The sequence below is a fragment of the Globicephala melas genome, chromosome 16 (assembly GCF_963455315.2).
Source record: "Globicephala melas chromosome 16, mGloMel1.2, whole genome shotgun sequence".
In the NCBI taxonomy this organism is placed as follows: domain Eukaryota; kingdom Metazoa; phylum Chordata; class Mammalia; order Artiodactyla; family Delphinidae; genus Globicephala; species Globicephala melas.
Genome location: NC_083329.1, coordinates 34,408,373 through 34,429,131, shown reverse-complemented (window position 1 = coordinate 34,429,131; position 20,759 = coordinate 34,408,373). Strand labels below are relative to the sequence as shown.

Sequence of the window (20,759 nt, the reverse complement as noted above, 5' to 3'; positions counted from 1 at the left end):
GAAATGTACAGCATGATGACTGTAGTTAATAATACTGTATTATATATTTGAAAGTTGCTAAGAGAGTAGATCTTAAAAGTTCTCATCACAAGAAAAAATTTTTAACTATGCATAGTGATAAATGTTAACTAGACTATTGTGGTGTCCATTTTGCACTATATACAAGTATCAAATCATTATGTTGTGCACTTGAAACTAATATAACCTTATATGTCAATTATATCTCAGTTTTTTTAAGGCAAAAAAAACTGCATTAAATCTATTGCCTGAAAGCAGCTTGAAAAACACTAGTCTATAGGACAAAATCCATGCACCACCTTAGTGTGGCTTGTAAGGTTCTTCCTCATCTGGCTTCTGCCTACTTGGGCATTCTGTGTCCTGGCTACTATGAATGATTAGCTCTTTCACACTTCAATGCCTGTGTACATCTTATTTCTTCTGCTTCAACTGCAGTGCTCTTTCCTTGCTTAGCTTTTTCCCACTCCCTGTCTCTTTTCTCCTCACCTCACTTCTCTCCTCTCATTTTCCTAATGATCCCTTCATTTTTCTGTAAGCCTTCAGCTGACATGTCATCACTGGACTCTCCTTTGGGATAGTCCTTCCTGTTCTCTGCTTTCCCCCAATTAGGTATTCTCTTCTTTGAGTTCTAGTAGCATTTTCTATATACCTCTTTTATGACAGTTATAGTATATTGAGATTACTGTTTCTCCACATCCTAAATTGTAAACTCTTTGAGAGTAGGGAGAATCAAAGATCAAGAATAGGGAGTATCAAAGACACCCACCTCTGTGACATAGAGCTTAGAATGTTTAGACAAAACAAAACAAAACAAGACAGTTAATCTCTTCAGTCATGTAACTCTTCCCTCAGTTGCAGCCAGGCCAGCCTCAGACATACACCTTGGAAACATTGTATGTTGTTGCTTTCTCATTCAACTCCACTCTGGTCTTCTTAGAAGGACTATATTCAGGCTTGGTGGTTTTAAGAATATTCTGATAAAATTTCAGATGAATGTAAAGGTCTTTTGTCTCTCTCCCAATACACAGGTATGTCTCCCCAACTACTTTAACATATGCCTGAAATCCTTTTCTTTTTACTATCAAGTGTAAAAAGATTTCAGGTGCTGTTACGTAGGAATGGTAAAAGATTGAAACTCATTGGTACTAAATCTATTAACCAGTATAAATGAGTTGTCTTTTTTGGTTTTTTTCCTTACGGGGGCAATTGCAGCAGAACTGTGGGACATGGGTTTCTAAAGAAGGCCTCCTACCTAGGCAGAAGTTGCTTGTGTTGTGCAGGTGGCAAAGTAAGGGCTCCTTTGAAGACACCTCATATCACACTTCTGCCTAGTATCACCTCTCTCTATCTTCACTACATAGACAAATACAAACATTTTTGTTGCTGTCTCATAGTCCCCCAGTTCAATAGAAACATTTCATGAGATACATGTGGGAAAGGGATTCTAGCAAGAGTTGGTTAGTATATACTTTGAATACCTGAAAATGTCTGCACACAAAATATGCAGAACTCATCATTTGCGATTAGGAATGCTATTGTAGAGTGGGAAATGTTTGAACTTTGGGCTTTCAGTCACTAATTTCATAACCTTCCTCTGAAGTTAGTAGTAGTATTACCTAATGTATTGGAGAGACCCTTTGACTTTCTAATTAAGATTAGTTAATGATATATTTCATCAATGAATTCTTGAATCTGTTACTGTTTTGCATCCAAAAACATTTTAGCATGGCTTGTACTTATTGATTCTAATTTGATATGTTTTCTTTGGAGAATTTAAATGTGGATCATTTGTTTTCTTCTAGGTTTTGGACGGAAAGATGTAGTTGAATATTTGCTTCAGAATGGTGCAAATGTCCAAGCACGTGATGATGGGGGGCTTATTCCTCTTCATAACGCATGCTCTTTTGGTCATGCTGAAGTAGTCAATCTCCTCTTGCGACATGGTGCAGACCCAAATGCTCGTGATAATTGGAATTATACTCCTCTCCATGAAGCTGCAATTAAAGGAAAGATTGATGTTTGCATTGGTAAGACTGTTTACATTCCAGAATTTTTCTGAAATAGTTTGTAACTATTCTCGATCTTAATTGAATTCATTTGTTAATGTGATCAAATTCTGCCAGGCTGAATTTAAGTATTTAAGAACATTTCGTGATTAATCCAACCACTGTTTACTAAGTGTCTTTTTGTATGTGGTACTGAGCTTAAGTATTTTAGAAAATAGAGTAGTACAGAATTTCTCTTCTCTAGAAATATGGATTCTCTTGGGAATAACACACAAAGAACCAGATGAAGGCGTGGTGGAAGTGAACAGAGTGTTAGAGGATAATGAGTGCAGTGACTGGGCTGGAGTTGAGTCACTCCTTCCTGAGTCTTCCCAGGAAGTACTGGGGAGAAAGGTCAAAAAGGTAGGTAGTGACTTCTTTATAAGGAGCTTCAGATTCCAGGGTAAGGAGCTTGATATTGTTACGTAAATAGTTTGGAATCGTTGATAACTTTTAAGGAGGGGACAGTGTGGTGAGAGCAGTATATTTTAGAAAGAGTGATGTGGTAGAGGGCTGAGTAGAAAGGATGGCATTAGGGAGACTAGCTAGGAAGCTATAGAATAATGCAGATGAGAAATGATGAAGGCATGAACTAGGGTGGTTGTAGGAGAGTAGAAATGGCAGGATAAGTCAAGAAGCATTAGAAGGAAAAACTGTCAGTCATTTAGGATACTTTAATGAATGAAATAGGATTTGCTTAACAGTTTGGTCACTGACAGAAAATTATACGCGAGAAGGCTGCTTATTTGAGAATTGTCATTAACCCGGTATTGACTTTTCTGAGCTTAACAGAGTCAGATTTTGGACTGCTACCTTACCTCTATTTCCTGATGCAAAACAGGGACACTTGAAATCCTTGAGACAGATAGAAAACCAGTTCTGTGCACTAGGAAAAGTCTAGGGGCTCTATGCTAGACTTAAATTGTTCTTTCTCTCTCTCCCAGCCCTCCACCAACCCAAATCACCTTATACTGAAGTCATGAGCTTAGTTTAAATTAGGTTAGATAATGTATAAAGATAAGAAAAGGATTACCTAGTAACCTCTGTCCAGTTCTCCTTTCCTGTGTGTTATCTTTTTTTGGTTGTTTTTGTCCTTTGTGTTATCTGCCCTCTGCTCAGAATCCTTTTCTGGTACCTGAGTTTCAGGCATATAAATAATTAGCTTTAATAATGTAGGGTTTTCCAAATATAGATCTGCACTGTCCAGTATGGTAGTTGAAGACTTGTAATGTGGCTAGTTCAAATTGAGATGTACTGTAAGGGGAAAATACATACCAGATTTCAAAGATTAGTACAAAGAAAAGGAATGCAAAATATCTCAATTTTATATTGCTTACAATATAAATGTAAATATTGAAATGACAATATTTGGGGTATATTGGATTAAATAAAATATGTTAAAATTAACCTGTTTCTTTTTATTTTTATAATCTGGCTGCTAGAAAATTTTAAATTACATATGTGGCTCACATTTTATTTCTATTGGACATCACTGTTAGAGATAGGAGTACAGTGGAATGAACATTAACCCTATAAAGGAACAGGAGCTGAGCTTCCCTTTTTGCATGTATTTGCCTGTCTTTCCCCAGCTCCTTATTTATACATTGTGGTGGAATATCTTTATATAACCAAATAACAATATGTACAGAGTATAGCACAAGTCTTTTTATGCTTTTTGGGTTGTAATGTAGCAGTTTTGATTGGGGGTTTGTTAACTCTACAGAGTGCTTTTTTCTTTTTCTTTCTTTCTTTTTTTTTTTTTTTAATCCTGCAGATCCCTATTCCTGGGCTATTCACAGCTTTAGAAATTTCATTTTTGCTATTATAGAGTAATCTTTCTAGACAGTGTTCATTTGGTGTGAGAAAACAAGCTTTCAAGTAAACTTGCCTTTTAGTTCTTTATCTGTCCTTACTCACTTGTTTAGCAAAGGAAAATCTGACATTGAGCTTAGGGGAGATAAATTAAATGTGTCTAATACATTAAATAATGGAATATTTTATATATTCTTATCTTTAAAATATAACATTTACCATACTATCAGGATATAAAAAGTCTTTAAATTACTTTGAGACTTCTCACTGTTGTGGCCTCTCCCGTTGTGGAGCACAGGCTCCGGGTGCGCAGGCTCAGCGGCCATGGCTCATGGGCCCAGCCGCTCCGCGGCATGTGGGATCTTCCCAGACCGGGGCACGAACCCATGTCCCCTGCATCGGCAGGCGGACTGTCAACCACTGCGCCACCAGGGAAGCCCCTGGACCAGAATTTTTGAGAAAATGATTTATTAAAATCAAATTGTCACAATTACCATTTTGAAAGGTGTGTTGCTGTTTTGCAGTGCTCTTACAGCATGGAGCTGAGCCAACCATTCGAAATACAGATGGAAGGACAGCATTGGATTTAGCAGACCCGTCTGCCAAAGCAGTGCTGACTGGTAAGTCTACATACTCTCTTTGGGTATTCTGGGAAGAATATAAAGAATGAACTTGCTAGGTAGACAGTCAGTTAATGACCTCAGTGAGATTTTTTTAATAGTATCAGTTCAGTTGCTATTCATTTTTTTTTTTTTTTTTTGCGGTACGTGGGCCTCTCACTGTTGTGGCCTCTCCTGTTGCGGAGCACAGGCTCAGCGGCCATGGCTCACGGGCCTAGCCGCTCTGCCGCTCTTCCCGGACCGGGGCACGAACCCGTGTCCCCTGCATCGGCAGGCAGACTCTCAACCACTGCGCCACCAGGGAAGCCCTCAGTTGCTATTCTTTTTTGCATCTGAACAGTTGACATTTGATTCTTGTCCAAGGAAGGTAAAGTTTCCTGTGTTTTTTTTTTGAATTAGCTTTTAAATTTGTGATTCCTGCCTTATTGGGGGCAGGGGTGGTAGATAATTGTGTGTTAGTAATCATTCTCTTGCTTTTCTAAACAGGATTCTGGGCACATCAATTTCAGTACCATGAAGAGTAAGAATTACTGTGTTCTACTAGAACATATTCATGTGCTTGGAACATATTAAGATATATAAGGCTGTGTTCCCTAGGTTTAGGTTTATTTCAGACTGTCAGGCTTTTTTGAGTGGTAGTATCTACTTCACATATTTTCTCCCTTACCAGAGTATTTCCTCTGAAGCAACTCTCTGCCATATTATTTTTTGTATTCTTATCTACTGTGTGATCACCATTAGAATTATGTCTAATAGTCAAGAGTTTGAGGGGCTCTGCTGTGAGCTTTTGTGCTTGGGCTTTGTGATATTTCTTCTGGTATTACTGAGCAAATTTAGACTAGCCCCCTAAAAGAGCTCTAGAAAAGTGAGCTATTGTAACCAACAATTCAGTGTTCATTTCCTCCTTCCCTATTCCATGCTATTCGCTACTTTTACCTTTGTTAAAAATCTTGGGGCTCAAAAGAAGCCTTGCACAGCAATCAATATACAATTCATATTGTGGACACCAGTTAGGATTTCGTTGAAGCAAATAAATAAACACTTTATTATGTTAATTTAAATTGTATCGATTTTAAAGTTTTTGCTTATATTCATTTGTAAATATAAAGGCTATAGGCATAAGAAGTTTATTTAGTCCTGTTTTTGTGTGTATATATATATATTTTTTTAAATTTATTTATTCATTTTTGGCTGTGTTGGGTCTTCATTGCTGCGCGTGGGCTTTTCTTTGGTTACAGCTAGCAGTGGCTACTCTTCGTTGCTGTACGTGGGCTTCTCATTGCGGTGGCTTCTCTTGTAGCGGAGCATGGGCTCTAAGCGTGCAGGCTTCAGTAGTTGTGGCTCACAGGCTCTAGAGAGCAAGCTCAGTAGTTGTGACGCACAGGCTTAGTTGCTCCGTGGCATGTGGGATCTCCCCGGACCAGGGCTCGAACCCATGTCCCCTGCATTGGCAGGCAGATTCTTAAGCACTGCGCTACCAGGGAAGCCCTATTTGTATATATTTAAAGCAGCATTGTAATAAAACAATTTTAGTGTAGAAAAATCTTCTGGATTCATAAAAATGTTAATGATTATGTTCCATTGGTGATGCTATAGAGTATCTTTTGTAATTTCTGTGATATTGTTATATTTTTATATTGGATTTTGTTTTGTTCTGATTTTGAATGAAGTCGTGAATGCATTTTGTCTGTTAAACAAATAACATTGGTTTTATGAAATTTGAGGAGTAAAAAAGAAATGGAAAAGGTTACCCATAACCTACCCCCTAAGACAAACTTTGTTAAAATTTTGATTTATTTCCTTCTCGGCTTTCCTCTTTCTGTGCATATTGTTTTCATATAGTTGCGGTAATGTTTCATTATATAACATTGAATCTTTTTTTCACTTTCATAACAGGTATTCTGTCTTCATATATATATTTTTAAACTGCACAGTATTCTGTTGATTAACTATTTTCCATTCATTGGACATTTATTTCCAATTTTTTCTACTTTAAATATAGTTCACTGAGCATCTTTATGCATAAAACTGACATTACTTCTGTAATTAATTTTGTTTTAATTTCTGCTTTTTTTTTTTCCCCCTAATTCACAGGTGAATATAAGAAAGATGAACTCTTGGAGAGTGCCAGGTGTGTACTAGTGTTATAAATATGTATCATAAATATTTCACCATTTAATTTTTAATTTTATTTTTTTTTACAATAAACAAACTCTCTAAAAGAGAATGCATTTTTTTTAATGGTCACATACATGTCTCCAGATAGGATCTGATAAAGAATAAAAATTGCTAATACATTTTTTTGTATGCTAGGAGTGGCAATGAGGAAAAAATGATGGCTCTGCTTACACCATTAAATGTCAACTGCCATGCAAGTGATGGCAGAAAGGTACTTCCTTTTGCAACTAAGTTTGTGTGCATTTCCTGGTAACATGAAATTGTGTTTATCTCTTAACTTAAAACATTTGACAAAAATGCTGATATTTTCTTTTAAGCAATAATTTGGATTAATTCTTAACCTTAGTAAAACTTTTTTAATAATGAACATTTAGGTAGCTTCCTATTTGCAATAGTGAACTTGTAAACTATTATACTATGCCTTCAGTATATATGTTGGATTTTGTAAAACCAGATTATTACTATTATTTAGACTGAAGTTATAAAGGTTTTTCTGGATTTCTGGTTTTATATTTGGATTTTTACCTTTTCATGCATATTTCTTAGCTATTGAATTTTATTAATTTGTCTGTTTAACATTTCAGTCAACTCCATTGCATTTGGCAGCGGGTTACAACAGAGTAAAGATTGTACAGCTGTTGTTGCAACATGGAGCTGATGTTCATGCTAAAGATAAAGGGTAAATAAGCATTTAAACAAAAATGAGGATTTCTTAAATGTTACTGTACTTGTGATAATCTCTGTAATCTTGTAAAAATCATATTTTTTACTAAACAGCATAAAACATTTATTGAGCTTTTATAATATGCAGATTGCTCTGAGAGCACAGGGAATTATAAAACCTTAAGGCCACCACCCATAGGTCTTACACTGTACTCTAGGAGGCATGAAAAGATACCTAACAGTATAAGTTCTCTACTAAGTGTGAGGTGATAAATAGAAAGGGATAGCACTTATAGGAGTTCCTAGGAGGGAATGCTTAGTGCTGGCTGTAGTGGTTGAGAAATCCTTCAGGAGGAGATGATACTTGACCTGGACTTAATTCAAGAAAGCAGAGAGTTTAGGAAACATCACTCCGTGCAAGAGAACTGATGTGAGAGAACGTGCTAAAACAGATACTGCAGCATATCTTAAGAAACAATGACTAGACCAACGTGGCTGAAGCCTATGATTAATATAGGGGAGAAGTAAAGGTTAGGGTTGGAGAAGTAGGTAAGAACCAGCTTTTAAAGAACTTGGTATTCTAGCCTAAGGAATTCAAGCTTGATTCTGTGAGCCACAATAGCTGTTGAAGGATCTTAAGCAAGGGGAATGCTTCTTCTAAAAGAGGAGTTTTATGCAAAGAGGAGTTTTAGGAAACACAATCTGGCAGCAATGTGTAGGGTAGATTGAAGAAGGAGACTAGAGGCAAAAAGAGCAGTTAGGAGAGTGAGCATTGTAGGGGTTCAGGCGTAGTAAGATCTGCAATAGTAGTGGCAGAGGAAATGGAAATAAAAAGAAGGCACAGATGCAAGAGATATTACAGTGTAAGAATGGTTAAGGTTTGTCGAATACCTGGATGTGATGAGGGAGAATAGTAGAGATTATTCCATTTCATATTCTGAAGCTGAATGAGTGAGATCCAATGATACACATACTGAAATCCAGTAGAGAAAATTAATTATCCTGGAGGGGAGAAACCTTGCGTTCACTTTTAGAAGGCTTGGTTTTATGAGATGATGATGGAAACTTGGGTGGAGGTAGCTGGTAGATAGTTGGGAATGAAATTGGTGCTCAGGTAAGTAAGAAATCATAATCAAAATGGTGAGGAAAGCCATGAGCCTCTACAGAGAGGACTGATAGAACTAAAGACTAAGCCATGGGTAGCCATCACTCAGCAGTGGCCATCCCTCAGCAGCGGCCATCATGATGATGTCTGTGGTGATTAGTGAGTGATTCCCAAGGAGGAGCAACTTATAGATATAATTCAGGATTTTAAGGTTCTGCTGTACCTTCCTGTATAGAAAGTTCTTCCTCCATTGCCGTCATGAAGGAGTTGGGTTTTATATTATGGAATATAACAGTTTACCTTACAGAATCTTTAAAAAAAAAAGTTTCAAAGAAGAGCCAGTGTTTGAGCTCTGAGTTTGTAAAAGATGTGTAGAAATCAGAAGGAAGGGAAATCTATCCCATTACACCCAGGGGATACTATGGAGTTCCGGGAACTTTAAATGGTTTAGCATACTGTTATGGAAGGATAAGTAAGGCTAGAGAGTCAGATCATTGTATGCCAGGCTAAACAGTTGGAGCCACCATTTGAAAGCAAGGAAGTAGCAGTGAAGGACGTGAAAATGAGGACTAACCATATCAGATTTACCTTTTAGGAAAACTGGCTATAGCTTGGAGTATAAATTGAAGTGGGGCCCATTTCAGTAGTACAGGGAGAAATAAACAAGGCCCAAACTAAGGGGATGGCAGTAACAGTGGGGGCAGGGGTGGGGGGGTTGATTTGAAAGAGACTTGGGCATTAGAATTGTTAGGACTTAGGGTTCAAATACATATTATCAAGTTTTATACACTTTTGTTAGAAGGTCACATAAGCTATTTGCTAGTTAAATTTGTGTAAATTTAATTAAAATTAAATTAAAGCCTAGGGAATCTTTAATAACACAGGGTTTTCCCCCTTCTCGTATTGTAGTGACCTGGTGCCCCTGCACAATGCCTGTTCCTATGGTCATTATGAAGTAACTGAACTTCTGGTCAAGGTTAGTTCTTGTATACTTTTCTTATAAAATATTACTTGAAATACATAGTATATATGTCTTCTTTGTGTTTTTAGTGCTTGGTAGATATAGAAAGAGTATTTATAATCATTACAAAAATGTGGATGATCGATAGATCAGCATCTGACTGCTTTGAGATTTTTGAGATACAGTAAGAGTTTTTATATAAAGTACCTGTCCCATTTTGTGAATATCAGAATAAAGTTTTGAAGTTTCAAAACTCTTGAAAATATCAGAAGTAATTTTTAGTGGACCATATGTTATTAAAACCACCAGTTAGATTTTCAAGACCTGCCCAGTTGTACTTTGGGTTGGAACAGGCTTACTTGGTAAGCTTCACTTCTTCCGTTATGCTGGGCAGCTCTTGTTTAACAAGCAGGTTCCAGGGACTGGCAAGAAACTTCTTGTTTTGCTCCCTGTTGGATGAGAATAGAAGCTATATATTCTCCTTGAGAGTGGATTCAAGGATGTTACCCACACCCATTTCTTTTTGTCCCCCAGTCTCTACATATGTATTTGACATTCTTTACACTTCTCTCACTCCGCTTCCATTCTGCCCTTGAAACTCTTCCTCATTCTGTCAGCAGCTGTCATGAGAAGGGAAAGAGAGCATTTGTTTCCAATGCCTCTCTGCTTCCTTTTGGGCATGTGCTACCACCGAATATATTTTCCCACAGAAATAACTTTACTATAATGATTAGATACTCTGAGTAGCCCATAAGCCTTTTAAAATGTATAAGGTGACTATAATATTACACATTTAACAGTAATGCTTTTGCTTATCGTAAAACTGAATCTTGAATTTAACAGAATATTTGGAATGTTAATTGTGGATGAGAGTGAAATATGAGATAGATTGCATTGGGACTTACAGGCAACTGAATGGTGTTTTCCTAAGACCTAGTGTTCACTAAATAAGAGTGGGAGGAGGTCATATATAGAGAGGACGCTAAGTGAGATGAGGGTGCAGTTGCCAGAGCAGTCAAGCTCAGGAGAGTCAGGAGTTATCTAATAGTTATAAAACACTGTGTTCGTTGAGAATTAGTTTCCCATCATTGAAAGTATTAAAAGAGTAAGTAGCTGGTTTGCCTTCTGCAGAAATGCTATGGAAGGGATTTTGTGTTTGATGAGAGGTTGAGCTAGAATGACCTCTGTGGTTTATCCATATCCAATACTTGGAAACGTCTAAAATTAAAAAGACTAACAATACCAAATATTAGCAAGGATGTGGAGCCCTAGAACTCAAAACGTTGCTGATGGCAATACAAAAATAATACAACCACTTTAGAAAACTGTTCGGCAGTTCTACTAAAAGTAAACATACATCTTCCACCGGACCCAACAATTCCACCCCTAGGCATTTATCCAAGAGAAATCACAGCATGTATCCAACATTCATAGTTGTTGTGAATGTTCATAACAACTTATTCATAATAGTCAAAAACTAGAAACAGTCCAAATGCCCATCAACAGGATGATGGATAAGTGAATTGTGGTATATCTATACAGTGGAATGCTACTCAGCAATAAAAACAAACTTTTTTTTTTTTTTACTTTTATTTATTTTTGGCTGTGTTGGGTCTTCGTTACTGCGCGGGGCTTTCTCCAGTTGTGGCCAGCGGGGGCTACTCTTCATCGTGGTGTGCGGGCTGCTCATTGCGGAGTCTTGTCTTGTTATGGAGCACAGGCTCTAGGTGCGTGGGCTTCAGTAGTTGTGGCACATGGGCTCAGTAGTTGTGGCTCATGGGCTCTAGAGCACAGGCTCAGTAGTTGTGGCACACAGGCTCAGTTGCTCCGCAGCATGTGGGATCTTCCCGGACCAGGGCTCGAACCCGTGTCCCCTGCATTGGCAGGCGGATTCTTAACCACTGCACCACCAGGGAAGCCCCAGCAGGCGGATTCTTAACTGCTGCACCACCAGGGAAGTCCCCAATAAAAACAAACTTGATACAACAAAATGAATGAATCTCAGAAACATTGTGTGAAAGAAGCTAGACACAAAAGTACATGCTGTGCTATTCTACTTCTATGAAATTCAGGAACAGGTAATTCTAATATATAGTGCTAACAGTCAGAATGGGGGCAGGAATTGTCTATAAAAGGAGCATGAGGGAACATTCTGGGGTGATGAAAGCATCCTCTATCTTGAATTGGGTGATGGTCTCACAGGTATATACATTTGTCAAAACTCATCAAACTGTATACTTAAGAACTGTGCATTTTACCATATGTACGTTGTATCTCAGGAAAGGAAAAAATAGTTCTTGGAAAAGATGCAGGTTAAATGTAAAGCTTCATTTTTAACTATTTTTAACAATAAAATTCAGTAGGCACTTGTGGGTAGGCCTGGCAACCACTGACTATTTTTCTGCGGGGAAAAAAATTACTCTTTCTGAAGTAATTGGTTTGAAAAGTGACCTTTGGGAACATAACCTTTTTAAGCTTGCATGCTGTTAAATTACACACCACTGATAATTCTAAATTCTCTTAAAAACTGAGCGCTAAGTATATGCTTTACCCACCCTACCCCACCCCCAGCATGGTGCCTGCGTAAATGCAATGGACTTGTGGCAGTTCACTCCTCTTCATGAGGCAGCTTCCAAGAACAGAGTTGAAGTGTGTTCTCTTCTCCTAAGTTACGGCGCAGATCCAACACTGCTGAATTGTCACAATAAAAGTGCTATAGACTTGGCTCCAACGCCACAGTTAAAAGAAAGATTAGCATGTAAGTATAAAATGATGAATGTTCATTCAGCTAAGCTGTTATATCAGTAAACTAACAGTTTTTCTTTCTTGTTTGTTTTTTGGAAATTTTTGAATAATAAGGTATTTTCCTTAGCCATGGGTATCTATTATTGTCCACACTAACATATTTAATCATTTGAATGTTTTCTACTCATTTTGCTCTTAAGATGCTATGAAAAGAAAGTATATTTGTATTTGCTTTTTTCAAGTCAAGTTAAATGCTTTTTGTGTGTGTTACTCTTATGGATGGTATGCTTTTGGAAAGAAAGAATTTGAGTTTTATTCCTATCTTTGATGTGACTTTCTTATTAGCTGCTGTGAAGTTTTAAAGTGTTATTTGTAGGATTGCTGTCTTGTAAACATAGTCCCCAGATCTTACCATCTAATATTCTTTGGTATCTGGGCAATTCTGTGCCTTTCTGTCTATAACTGAAATAGATGTAGTGGTGAGAAATAGCCACGTATTTCAGATATAGTATTACTATACATAAATAGGAAACTTGTGTTAAGCTTGTATTATTCTGGAATAGTAAAATATAATGGGTGGTTTCACAAGTCTGATGAATAATAGCGAGGAATCTTGAGAAAATGCCCTCTTTCATTTGTTGATCAGTAGGTGGCTCTTAGAAATATCCCACTAGTCTAGTCCCCAATTCTCTGATGTGTGAGCAGAACCATCTGCTGCTGCTGTAATGTTAATATGGGGACTATGATCACCTTTTCTTTTATTTCTTCACTGAGAAAAGTTCTGTGCTTTGGAAAATTCTCAGAACTCTCTGGTCTGGGAATATATAGCAATAATCCTTATATCAGACCAAAATAGACCTTGAATAGGCCATGTTGTATACACATGGGAATGAATTGGGTCATAACTGAGGGGAGCTGGCATACCACTGTCTCCCTTTCCAAGGGTTATATTTGGAGACTATCTTTAGAGCTTCATTCTGGCTACTTGGTAGATAATTTTGAAAATAAGTTCAAGAAAAATACCACGTCTGGCAAGCCCCATAAATTTGATAATTCTCATGCAGATTTAAATGCTTTTTCTTATCTAGATGAATTTAAAGGTCACTCGTTGCTTCAAGCTGCACGGGAAGCTGATGTTACACGAATCAAAAAACATCTCTCTCTGGAAATGGTGAATTTTAAGCATCCTCAAACACATGAAACAGCATTGGTAATGTTTCAGATTTAAGTTTTTAAAATGAAATAACCAAAAACATGCTAAGTTAATCATAATGTCTTCTTTTGGTGATGGCGGATGACTAACATAATGTCCTACTTTTAATAATAGTATTGTTTTAAAAATATGTGCTTTTTAATAATTAATGCCTGTAGGTATATAAAGAAAAAATTTCAAACAATAACAGAGAAATAGACAACCACATCTGCTCAGAATGCAGTACTGTTGTTCATTTGCACATCCTTCCAGACAAAAATTTTATTCACATACTGGCATGTATTATATGTGACTTTTCTATTATCATAAATCGTATATATCATTTGCTTTTTTTAATTATAAAGAGCATAAATGTTTATGATTGAAAATTTGGAACCCACTGAAAAAGAAAATAATCTTGCCATCAAGATAAAAGCCACTTGATTTTCCTTTTGGTATTGTTATTTTTTCAGAATTAGATCTAAAGTCTGTATATATCCCCTTTATACTGTGTGAGTAAAGTATCTGTGTGAGTAGAGGCAGCTTCCCTGATGGAGGTAATGTCAGCTCTGTGGTACTGTAACAGAGTAGATGAGAATTGGGCAGTCTATGGAAAAGCAGTAAGAAAAGAATGGAAGCTGGTAGAGGTAAGTGGTGGAAGATAGGAAAGGGAATGTTGTGATCAAAGGCTACCTTAGAAGTAGAAATTTAAAGGAACAAAGTTGTATGAGTTGCAGAATGTGCTTTCGGTGAGGGAAGATGACACTAAGTAAATTAATGTCTTTAGGGGAAGATTTAACTTGTAATAGCCTTACTTACCTAATATCTTTTATGGTTAATTTTCTTCCTTATGCCATGATATAAACTCTGAAGTTTTATGTAGAAACCTATCTATAAAACATTGTAGAACTTTTTGCTACTTTAAAAAAAAAATCCATGTTAAAAAAAAATAGCAAAGTTGCAGACTAATAAGAAATACCACTGCAAAATTTAAATCATAACAGTATCAAGATGGTACAGGGACACTTGGAAAAACTGACTTGGAAAATCTTCCAGTCTGAAAAGTTAATTCTACATGTTATTTTCCTCTGAGTATTCTACCATTAAACGACTCATTTTTTTTATTAACCTTAAAATACAGGGAATTAACTGTTGGTAGATAGTTGTGTTGCAGAGGCATTGTCTTCCAGGTTTCCAGAGATTACGGGCCCTGTCTGTAACAGGATGGGGCAGAAGAGTAAGGGTGCAGTTTGAAATGGATGAACTCAAGAATTCTTGGTTATAAACTATTTTCCATTCTTCGTGCCGTCCTGATAGATGTCCTGGGATGATTATTCAAAACATACCAAAAGAGCTGTGTTCACCAATTAGAAATGATTTTATTGAGGGCAAAGGAATGATTTTGGTGACAGCAACAACATCAAAGAATGAATCTGAAGCAAAGTCATGAAGATCAGATAAGCTTTATAATTAGCAATAGGTTAAAATCAGACACATTTCATATGTACTATGTTTAGATGTGTGCGCAAGTTAGCTTGACAGTTACCCAGAACTTTTATTCCATGAAATCTCAGGTTTCAGTTTTAACTTAACTTTCATGCATTGATTTAGTCGTTCACTCATTCTGACATTTATTGAACACCTGTTGTGTATGGGTATAATCCTGGATGGTGGAGAGATGAAGATCTGGGACATGACCATGAGATACTTACTGGGTTTATAACTGGCAAATCCCTATCTCCTATCTCCTTTTCTCCTTGATACATCATAGACATAGATCCTGCAGCCTCCAACTCAGAGTATATAATTTTCTACCACTGATTTAACCAAACAAGTAATTCAAAGTCCTTATCCTGCTGGAGCAACTCATTGAGGAAGATATAAATACCACCCAGTTTGTTGGCTATTCAATCAATGTTTTTCTAAGCAGAATCCAGAGCTGACAAGTTCTGTGTTATTTCTTCATGTAAAGAAATCCCAACCTTTGGGGTGTTTTATTAACCTTTAAAAAATAACATAAACACCATGCTCTTTGGGAACAGTTTTGAAAGGACTGTTGGTCACAATTTAAGTTTTTCATTACAGCAGTAGTAGCTTTTTCAGAGATATAGGACAACTGTGAAGCTTAATCAAAATATTTAATAACGTATCACTTGCTAAATAGGGGTTTCAGGCCCTGTCAGAATTTGGTAATCATTGCACATTCTATCCAAAGGAAAGTCTTTGAAGAGCAAAGTTAAGTCAAAAATGAAACAAAGACATGAAATAACTTCTTAATTGTTCTTGACTGGAAACACGAAAGTTCTTAAAAATCAGTTATGTATAGTCCTTGATTAATGCTGCAATTTAAATTATCTAGCATTGTGCTGCTGCATCTCCATATCCCAAAAGAAAGCAAATATGTGAACTGTTGCTAAGAAAAGGAGCAAACATCAATGAAAAGACTAAAGAGTAAGTTTGCTTTTAATAATTAAAAATTATTGACACTTTTATTTTTGGAAAATACATTCATTGTCCGGCTGACTTTTTCTCTTTAAGATTCTTGACTCCTCTACACGTTGCATCTGAGAAAGCTCATAACGATGTTGTCGAAGTAGTGGTGAAACATGAAGCAAAGGTATACTTCATTTTTGGTAATCTTTGGTAATCCAGTGAGTTGTTTTCTATTTAGCAGGTGAAATGCCTGACTTCCCAAGCTATTTACTCTTTCATAGGTATTTTTCCCTCAGATTAGTTCTACAGATACTTTTTCTATATGTTTCTGCTAGAAAGTCTGTGGATTTACTCAAGAAACATTATTCCTATATATCCTTCCTTCTCCCTTCCTTTTAACCACACCCCACTGGTCAAGTTATCCTTCTTTTTCTAACAATACACTCTTAAGAATATCCCCAGCCAGGCATATTTATTATGACCTATCATCTTTTCTGGGATTCTCTTCTGTTATCTTCTGTTGCTTGGTTACCATGATAACTCCTGTTATTTACCCCAACCACAGTCTCTCTTACCCTCTGTTATTTCATAACTAAGCCAGAGATCATGGAACAGAAGGAAATAAATTAAGTAACTTGAATAAAAACATAGCTCCTCATATTGCGAAGTTCTGTAGTTGGCATTTGTACACAAAGCATTTTTTTAAAATCAATCACAAAAGTCCTTCATTCCAGAGCATTCAGTAGAGAAATGTATTCTAAAATGTGGCATGTAAGATGGTTTTAGGGAATATCCCAAATGAACATTTTTATAAGAGTTATAATTTTTATTAGGAGAATATTGGTTTCCTATTTGTAGAAACAGTATACTTAAGTTTAAAAGTAAAAAGTGATTTAAAAGGTGATTTCACTATGTTGGACACCTGAAGCTTATATAATATATGTCAACTATACCTCAAAAAAAAGTCAAGTGGATTTAAAGAAAACAAAGCATTTTATTCATGGAATAATCAGGTTTTCATCAAGGCTAAAAGTCATTATTTCTTACCCAGGAACTTAAAAAAAATTACTCAGTAAGCAATACACATAGCATCTCAGATTGGAAGAGATAACAGTCGCCTAATTCAACAGTTTTCAGTTTATAGCCATCGATTGTTGCTTTCTTCAAACAAAATCTGTGGTAGAAATTCATTATATAATAGAATTGAGCTGCTGTGATGAAGGGAGAAGAAAGAAATAGAGATCCCTTTACCCCTTGGGGACCCCTGAGGCTCTTCTCTATATGAACTTTGCAGAATGATTTTCTAATCTGTCCTTCCTTGGGTTTCCACTCAAGGAACCACTTAGAATTCTACAGTTTCTTTTTATGTTGACTCTCAGTGTCCTAATTTCTCTTTTATTTGGGGGAATTCTTGATAATGTATAATCTCAATCTTTCCTATTGTAAAGTATTGAAAAAATAAAGTTTATTTCTGCTTGACTGCTTGGCATATCTCATTTGTCTATCTGTCCTATAACTTTTCGTTGATTGCACTTTTTTTTACATGTGGTGCGTTACTTGAGGAATATCTGGTTGCATATTAAATTTGAGTTGTGAAGCTCAGTGAAACAATCTTGTCTAGGGTGACCAACCATCCAGGTTTGTCCCAAGACTAAGGGATTTAACACAGGACTTTTAGTGCTAAAACTGGAAAAGTCCCAGGCAAACCAGGACGAGTTCGTCACCCAAACCCTAACACAGAGTGGCACCCAAATAAAGTTTTCAAGTGGATATATAGTTCACATTGCAGTGAGTTTTGGTACATGAATAAACAGATTAATTGCTCTGGGCATTTTAAGTTGATTTTTCTGATTCTGTAAGCATGGAGACTAGCTCTTTATAGGATACTTTTAGATTCATTGCGAAAGTCTTACTATGTAATCCTGTTGCAGGTCTTCTCCGATTCCATGAATATGAATTGGACAGTGTCTCAAAACACTAGTGGTCACATGATTGATTACTGAGGAATTTGATTTCTCAGTTAGGTTTCGAAGAATTATTTTCCTGGGCGGGGGGGTGGGGATGAGATAGGAGGGGTCTTACAGGTGATTTTTTTTTTTTAATAATGAAAAATTTCAAAAATACAACCAAGCTGAAAGAATTTTAGAGTATAACTATATACTTACCACCTAAATTCTACCGCTAGCATTTCACTGTATTATTTTCTTACATATCCATCAATTTCTCTCTCTATCCATCAATGTCTTATTTTTTGACACACTTCAGAGTAATTCACAAGTTACTACACACTTCTCCCTAAATTCTTTTAATAGGCATCAGCTAGAGGTCAATATTTGTTTATAGTCTCTGTTTGGATGTGAAATTTACATGCAATGAAATGTACAAATCTTAAATGTACATTTACTGAATTTTGCCTAATGCATACACCTGTGTAACCAAAAGTCTTGAAGATAGAGAACATTATCTCATGGCAGAGGCAGTGTCCCATCCAAGGCAGTCTCCATGCCTAGAGGCAACAATCATTTTGATTTTTTCTAACATAGATTAGATTTGCCTGTTCTGGGCCTTCATGGGATCGTACAATATATACTCTTTTATGTAAGACTTTTTCCACTTAGGATAATGTTTTGGAGATTGAACCATGTATCAATAGCTTGTTCTTTTTATTGCTGAGAAGTATTCCATTGTGTGAATATACCATAGTGTCCTTATCCATACAGATTATATTTTACACGATAAATAAGATAGAAGATTAAGACAATAGAAATAAGTATTTTAATGCTAATTTAGTCTCTGGCTTTGTTACCGACTGTTATCTTGGGGTTAGTCTCTCGACGTTTCTGCACCTCAGAGATCCATAAAAGTACATGCATTAGACTTTCTTAGGCAGTGTCTCACTCTAAATGTGGTGAATCTATTGAGTACTTCAATGCTAAACAACTGTTATTCAATATTTTTAGTCAAAAATTGGACCTTCATGAATTGGTGAATTTATACTCTAGATTTGAGCAAAAATACTTTCTTTGGCACTGGATAATGGGCTTCATAAGAGATTAATTGAGATTTTTTAATTAGTAACAAGTGCTGGATACATGAGTAGATTATTTTAAATTTTGTACCGCAGGCTAATTTCACCTTTTTCTGATTGTTAAGGTTAATGCTCTGGATAATCTCGGTCAGACTTCTCTGCACAGAGCTGCGCATTGTGGTCATCTACAAACCTGTCGCCTGCTCCTCAGCTATGGGTGTGATCCTAACATTATATCCCTTCAGGGCTTTACTGCCTTACAGATGGGAAATGAAAACGTGCAGCAACTTCTTCAAGGTATTGAATACTTCCATGAAATTATTATTGTTTAAATTAACCTTGAAGTTTTTTTCACATATCATGTAGGAGTTGGTAGTGAAAAGAAAAATTTTCAGAATTGTTGGCTGTTATTTCTTCTTAATCAACTCATTGTACTCAATGCCCAAATGTTGCAATTCTTTTATGAGTTTGTTCCAGTAGCATTTGCTGCCCAGCTTCTGTGAGTATATAGCTGTCTCTTAAGTTTTTATCTAGAAAGTTTTTAAAATTGAGACATGACAGTTGCTATTTCTTTTTAAAGAAAGGAAAACTGAAAAGGGTAGATGAAGTCTCTTAGAAGAGCAACCATAGTGATAAATAGTATTCTAAAGACTGGCCCTGCCTCTTCACTCTTTTTTAGATCCTTCATATAAAGCATATAGAATTTGTACAAGGTAACCAACTATTTGACTTACATGTAACTGTTGAATGGACTGATACTTATTACATTTTAAAATCAAATCAATTTAGATCAGATATCTACACATTTGGCATAGGTTAAACATTTCAGCCTAGAAATCTGGTCCCATAAATTTTAGTGTCTTTGCGTATATCTCTGTATTTTACTAGAATTTAATGGAGTGTCTTTGACACCTCAAAGCTCAAATGAGAAGAAATGTAACAGATCAAGCCTTTTGTACCTTTTGTAGTCACCTTTGATGATCCTTGCTGGAAACTACATTTTGAGAAAAACACTGCTTGAATAGATGAAGGCAGATCAATAAGATCTCCTGTGAACTTCTAAAATTGTGAACTAACTACAAGACTGCTCTCAAAATTACCTTTACTTCCCCGTATACCATGCATTTGTTTCAGTGTCAGTTTTGGGGGTAATAACATTAGTCCTATTTAGTTACCTAGTGATGGACATTTACAGTCTTCCTAGTTTTATACTAAGTGCTATTACTTACCTTTCCAACCAGTTTCTTAGAGTCAATTATCAAAGTGGAATTTCCAAGTCAAGGTTAACATAATTGTTAAATCATTTCTAGAAAAACTGTTATGTACCATTTTACATTCCTACCAGTAGTATGTGACAGGACCCGTTTTCCTTGTCAGCCCCAGGTATTATGATTCTTAATCATTTCCTTGGGTGAATGTGTGTCTATGTGCGTGTATGTAAATTACAGAAGTAATAGACTCTTTTTAAAATGCAAATTATAGAAATATTGACAGTGTAACTCCCCATTTGCTCTTTGCCCACTAATGGATGAAAAAAAAAAGCCCAGTATTTCATTATTTTAATTTGCATTTCTTAGATTTATGTTGCAGTACTTTTTCCATTTTGTTCTTTGCCTATGATTTTGTTTAATGCTGTGTTACTGCCTGACAGATATTTTTCCAAATTAGTTTTGTTTCTGCCTTTGATATACTGCTTTAAGATGCTTTTCTGCTCCAAGACAAAAAATATTCACCTATATTTTCTTTTAGTATTTTTAAGGTTTAATTTTTTTATACTTAGCATCTTTAATCCATCTGAAGTTTATTTGCTCTGAGAACAAGGTACATGTTTTCTTCCTTTCCTATGAGATTTTAAATGAGCTATAAATCATAGAGTTTCAGACCTGAACATAACTTCAGATGTTTCTAGTCCAACTTCTCTCTTTTTAGAACTGGAAAAATCAGAGGCCCAGAAAGTTC

General features: G+C 36.1%; 1 protein-coding gene across 2 annotated transcripts in view; it reads left to right on the top strand.

Annotated features, from left to right (window-relative positions):
• The window catches only part of TNKS2 (tankyrase 2), a 62,808-nt gene that overhangs the window by 11,016 nt on the left and 31,033 nt on the right, over nucleotides 1-20,759 (top strand). Inside the window, exons 2-12 of one of the 2 annotated variants that reach the window (XM_030865072.3) lie at nucleotides 1,821-2,045; nucleotides 4,400-4,495; nucleotides 6,590-6,626; nucleotides 6,809-6,884; nucleotides 7,258-7,352; nucleotides 9,351-9,417; nucleotides 11,974-12,160; nucleotides 13,236-13,357; nucleotides 15,699-15,790; nucleotides 15,878-15,956; nucleotides 18,926-19,097. In XM_030865072.3, coding sequence (XP_030720932.1) covers nucleotides 1,821-2,045; nucleotides 4,400-4,495; nucleotides 6,590-6,626; nucleotides 6,809-6,884; nucleotides 7,258-7,352; nucleotides 9,351-9,417; nucleotides 11,974-12,160; nucleotides 13,236-13,357; nucleotides 15,699-15,790; nucleotides 15,878-15,956; nucleotides 18,926-19,097 — 1,248 coding nt within the window. The remainder of the gene's footprint in view (nucleotides 1-1,820; nucleotides 2,046-4,399; nucleotides 4,496-6,589; nucleotides 6,627-6,808; nucleotides 6,885-7,257; nucleotides 7,353-9,350; nucleotides 9,418-11,973; nucleotides 12,161-13,235; nucleotides 13,358-15,698; nucleotides 15,791-15,877; nucleotides 15,957-18,925; nucleotides 19,098-20,759) is intronic. The other variant, XM_070043848.1, reaches the window with a different exon arrangement.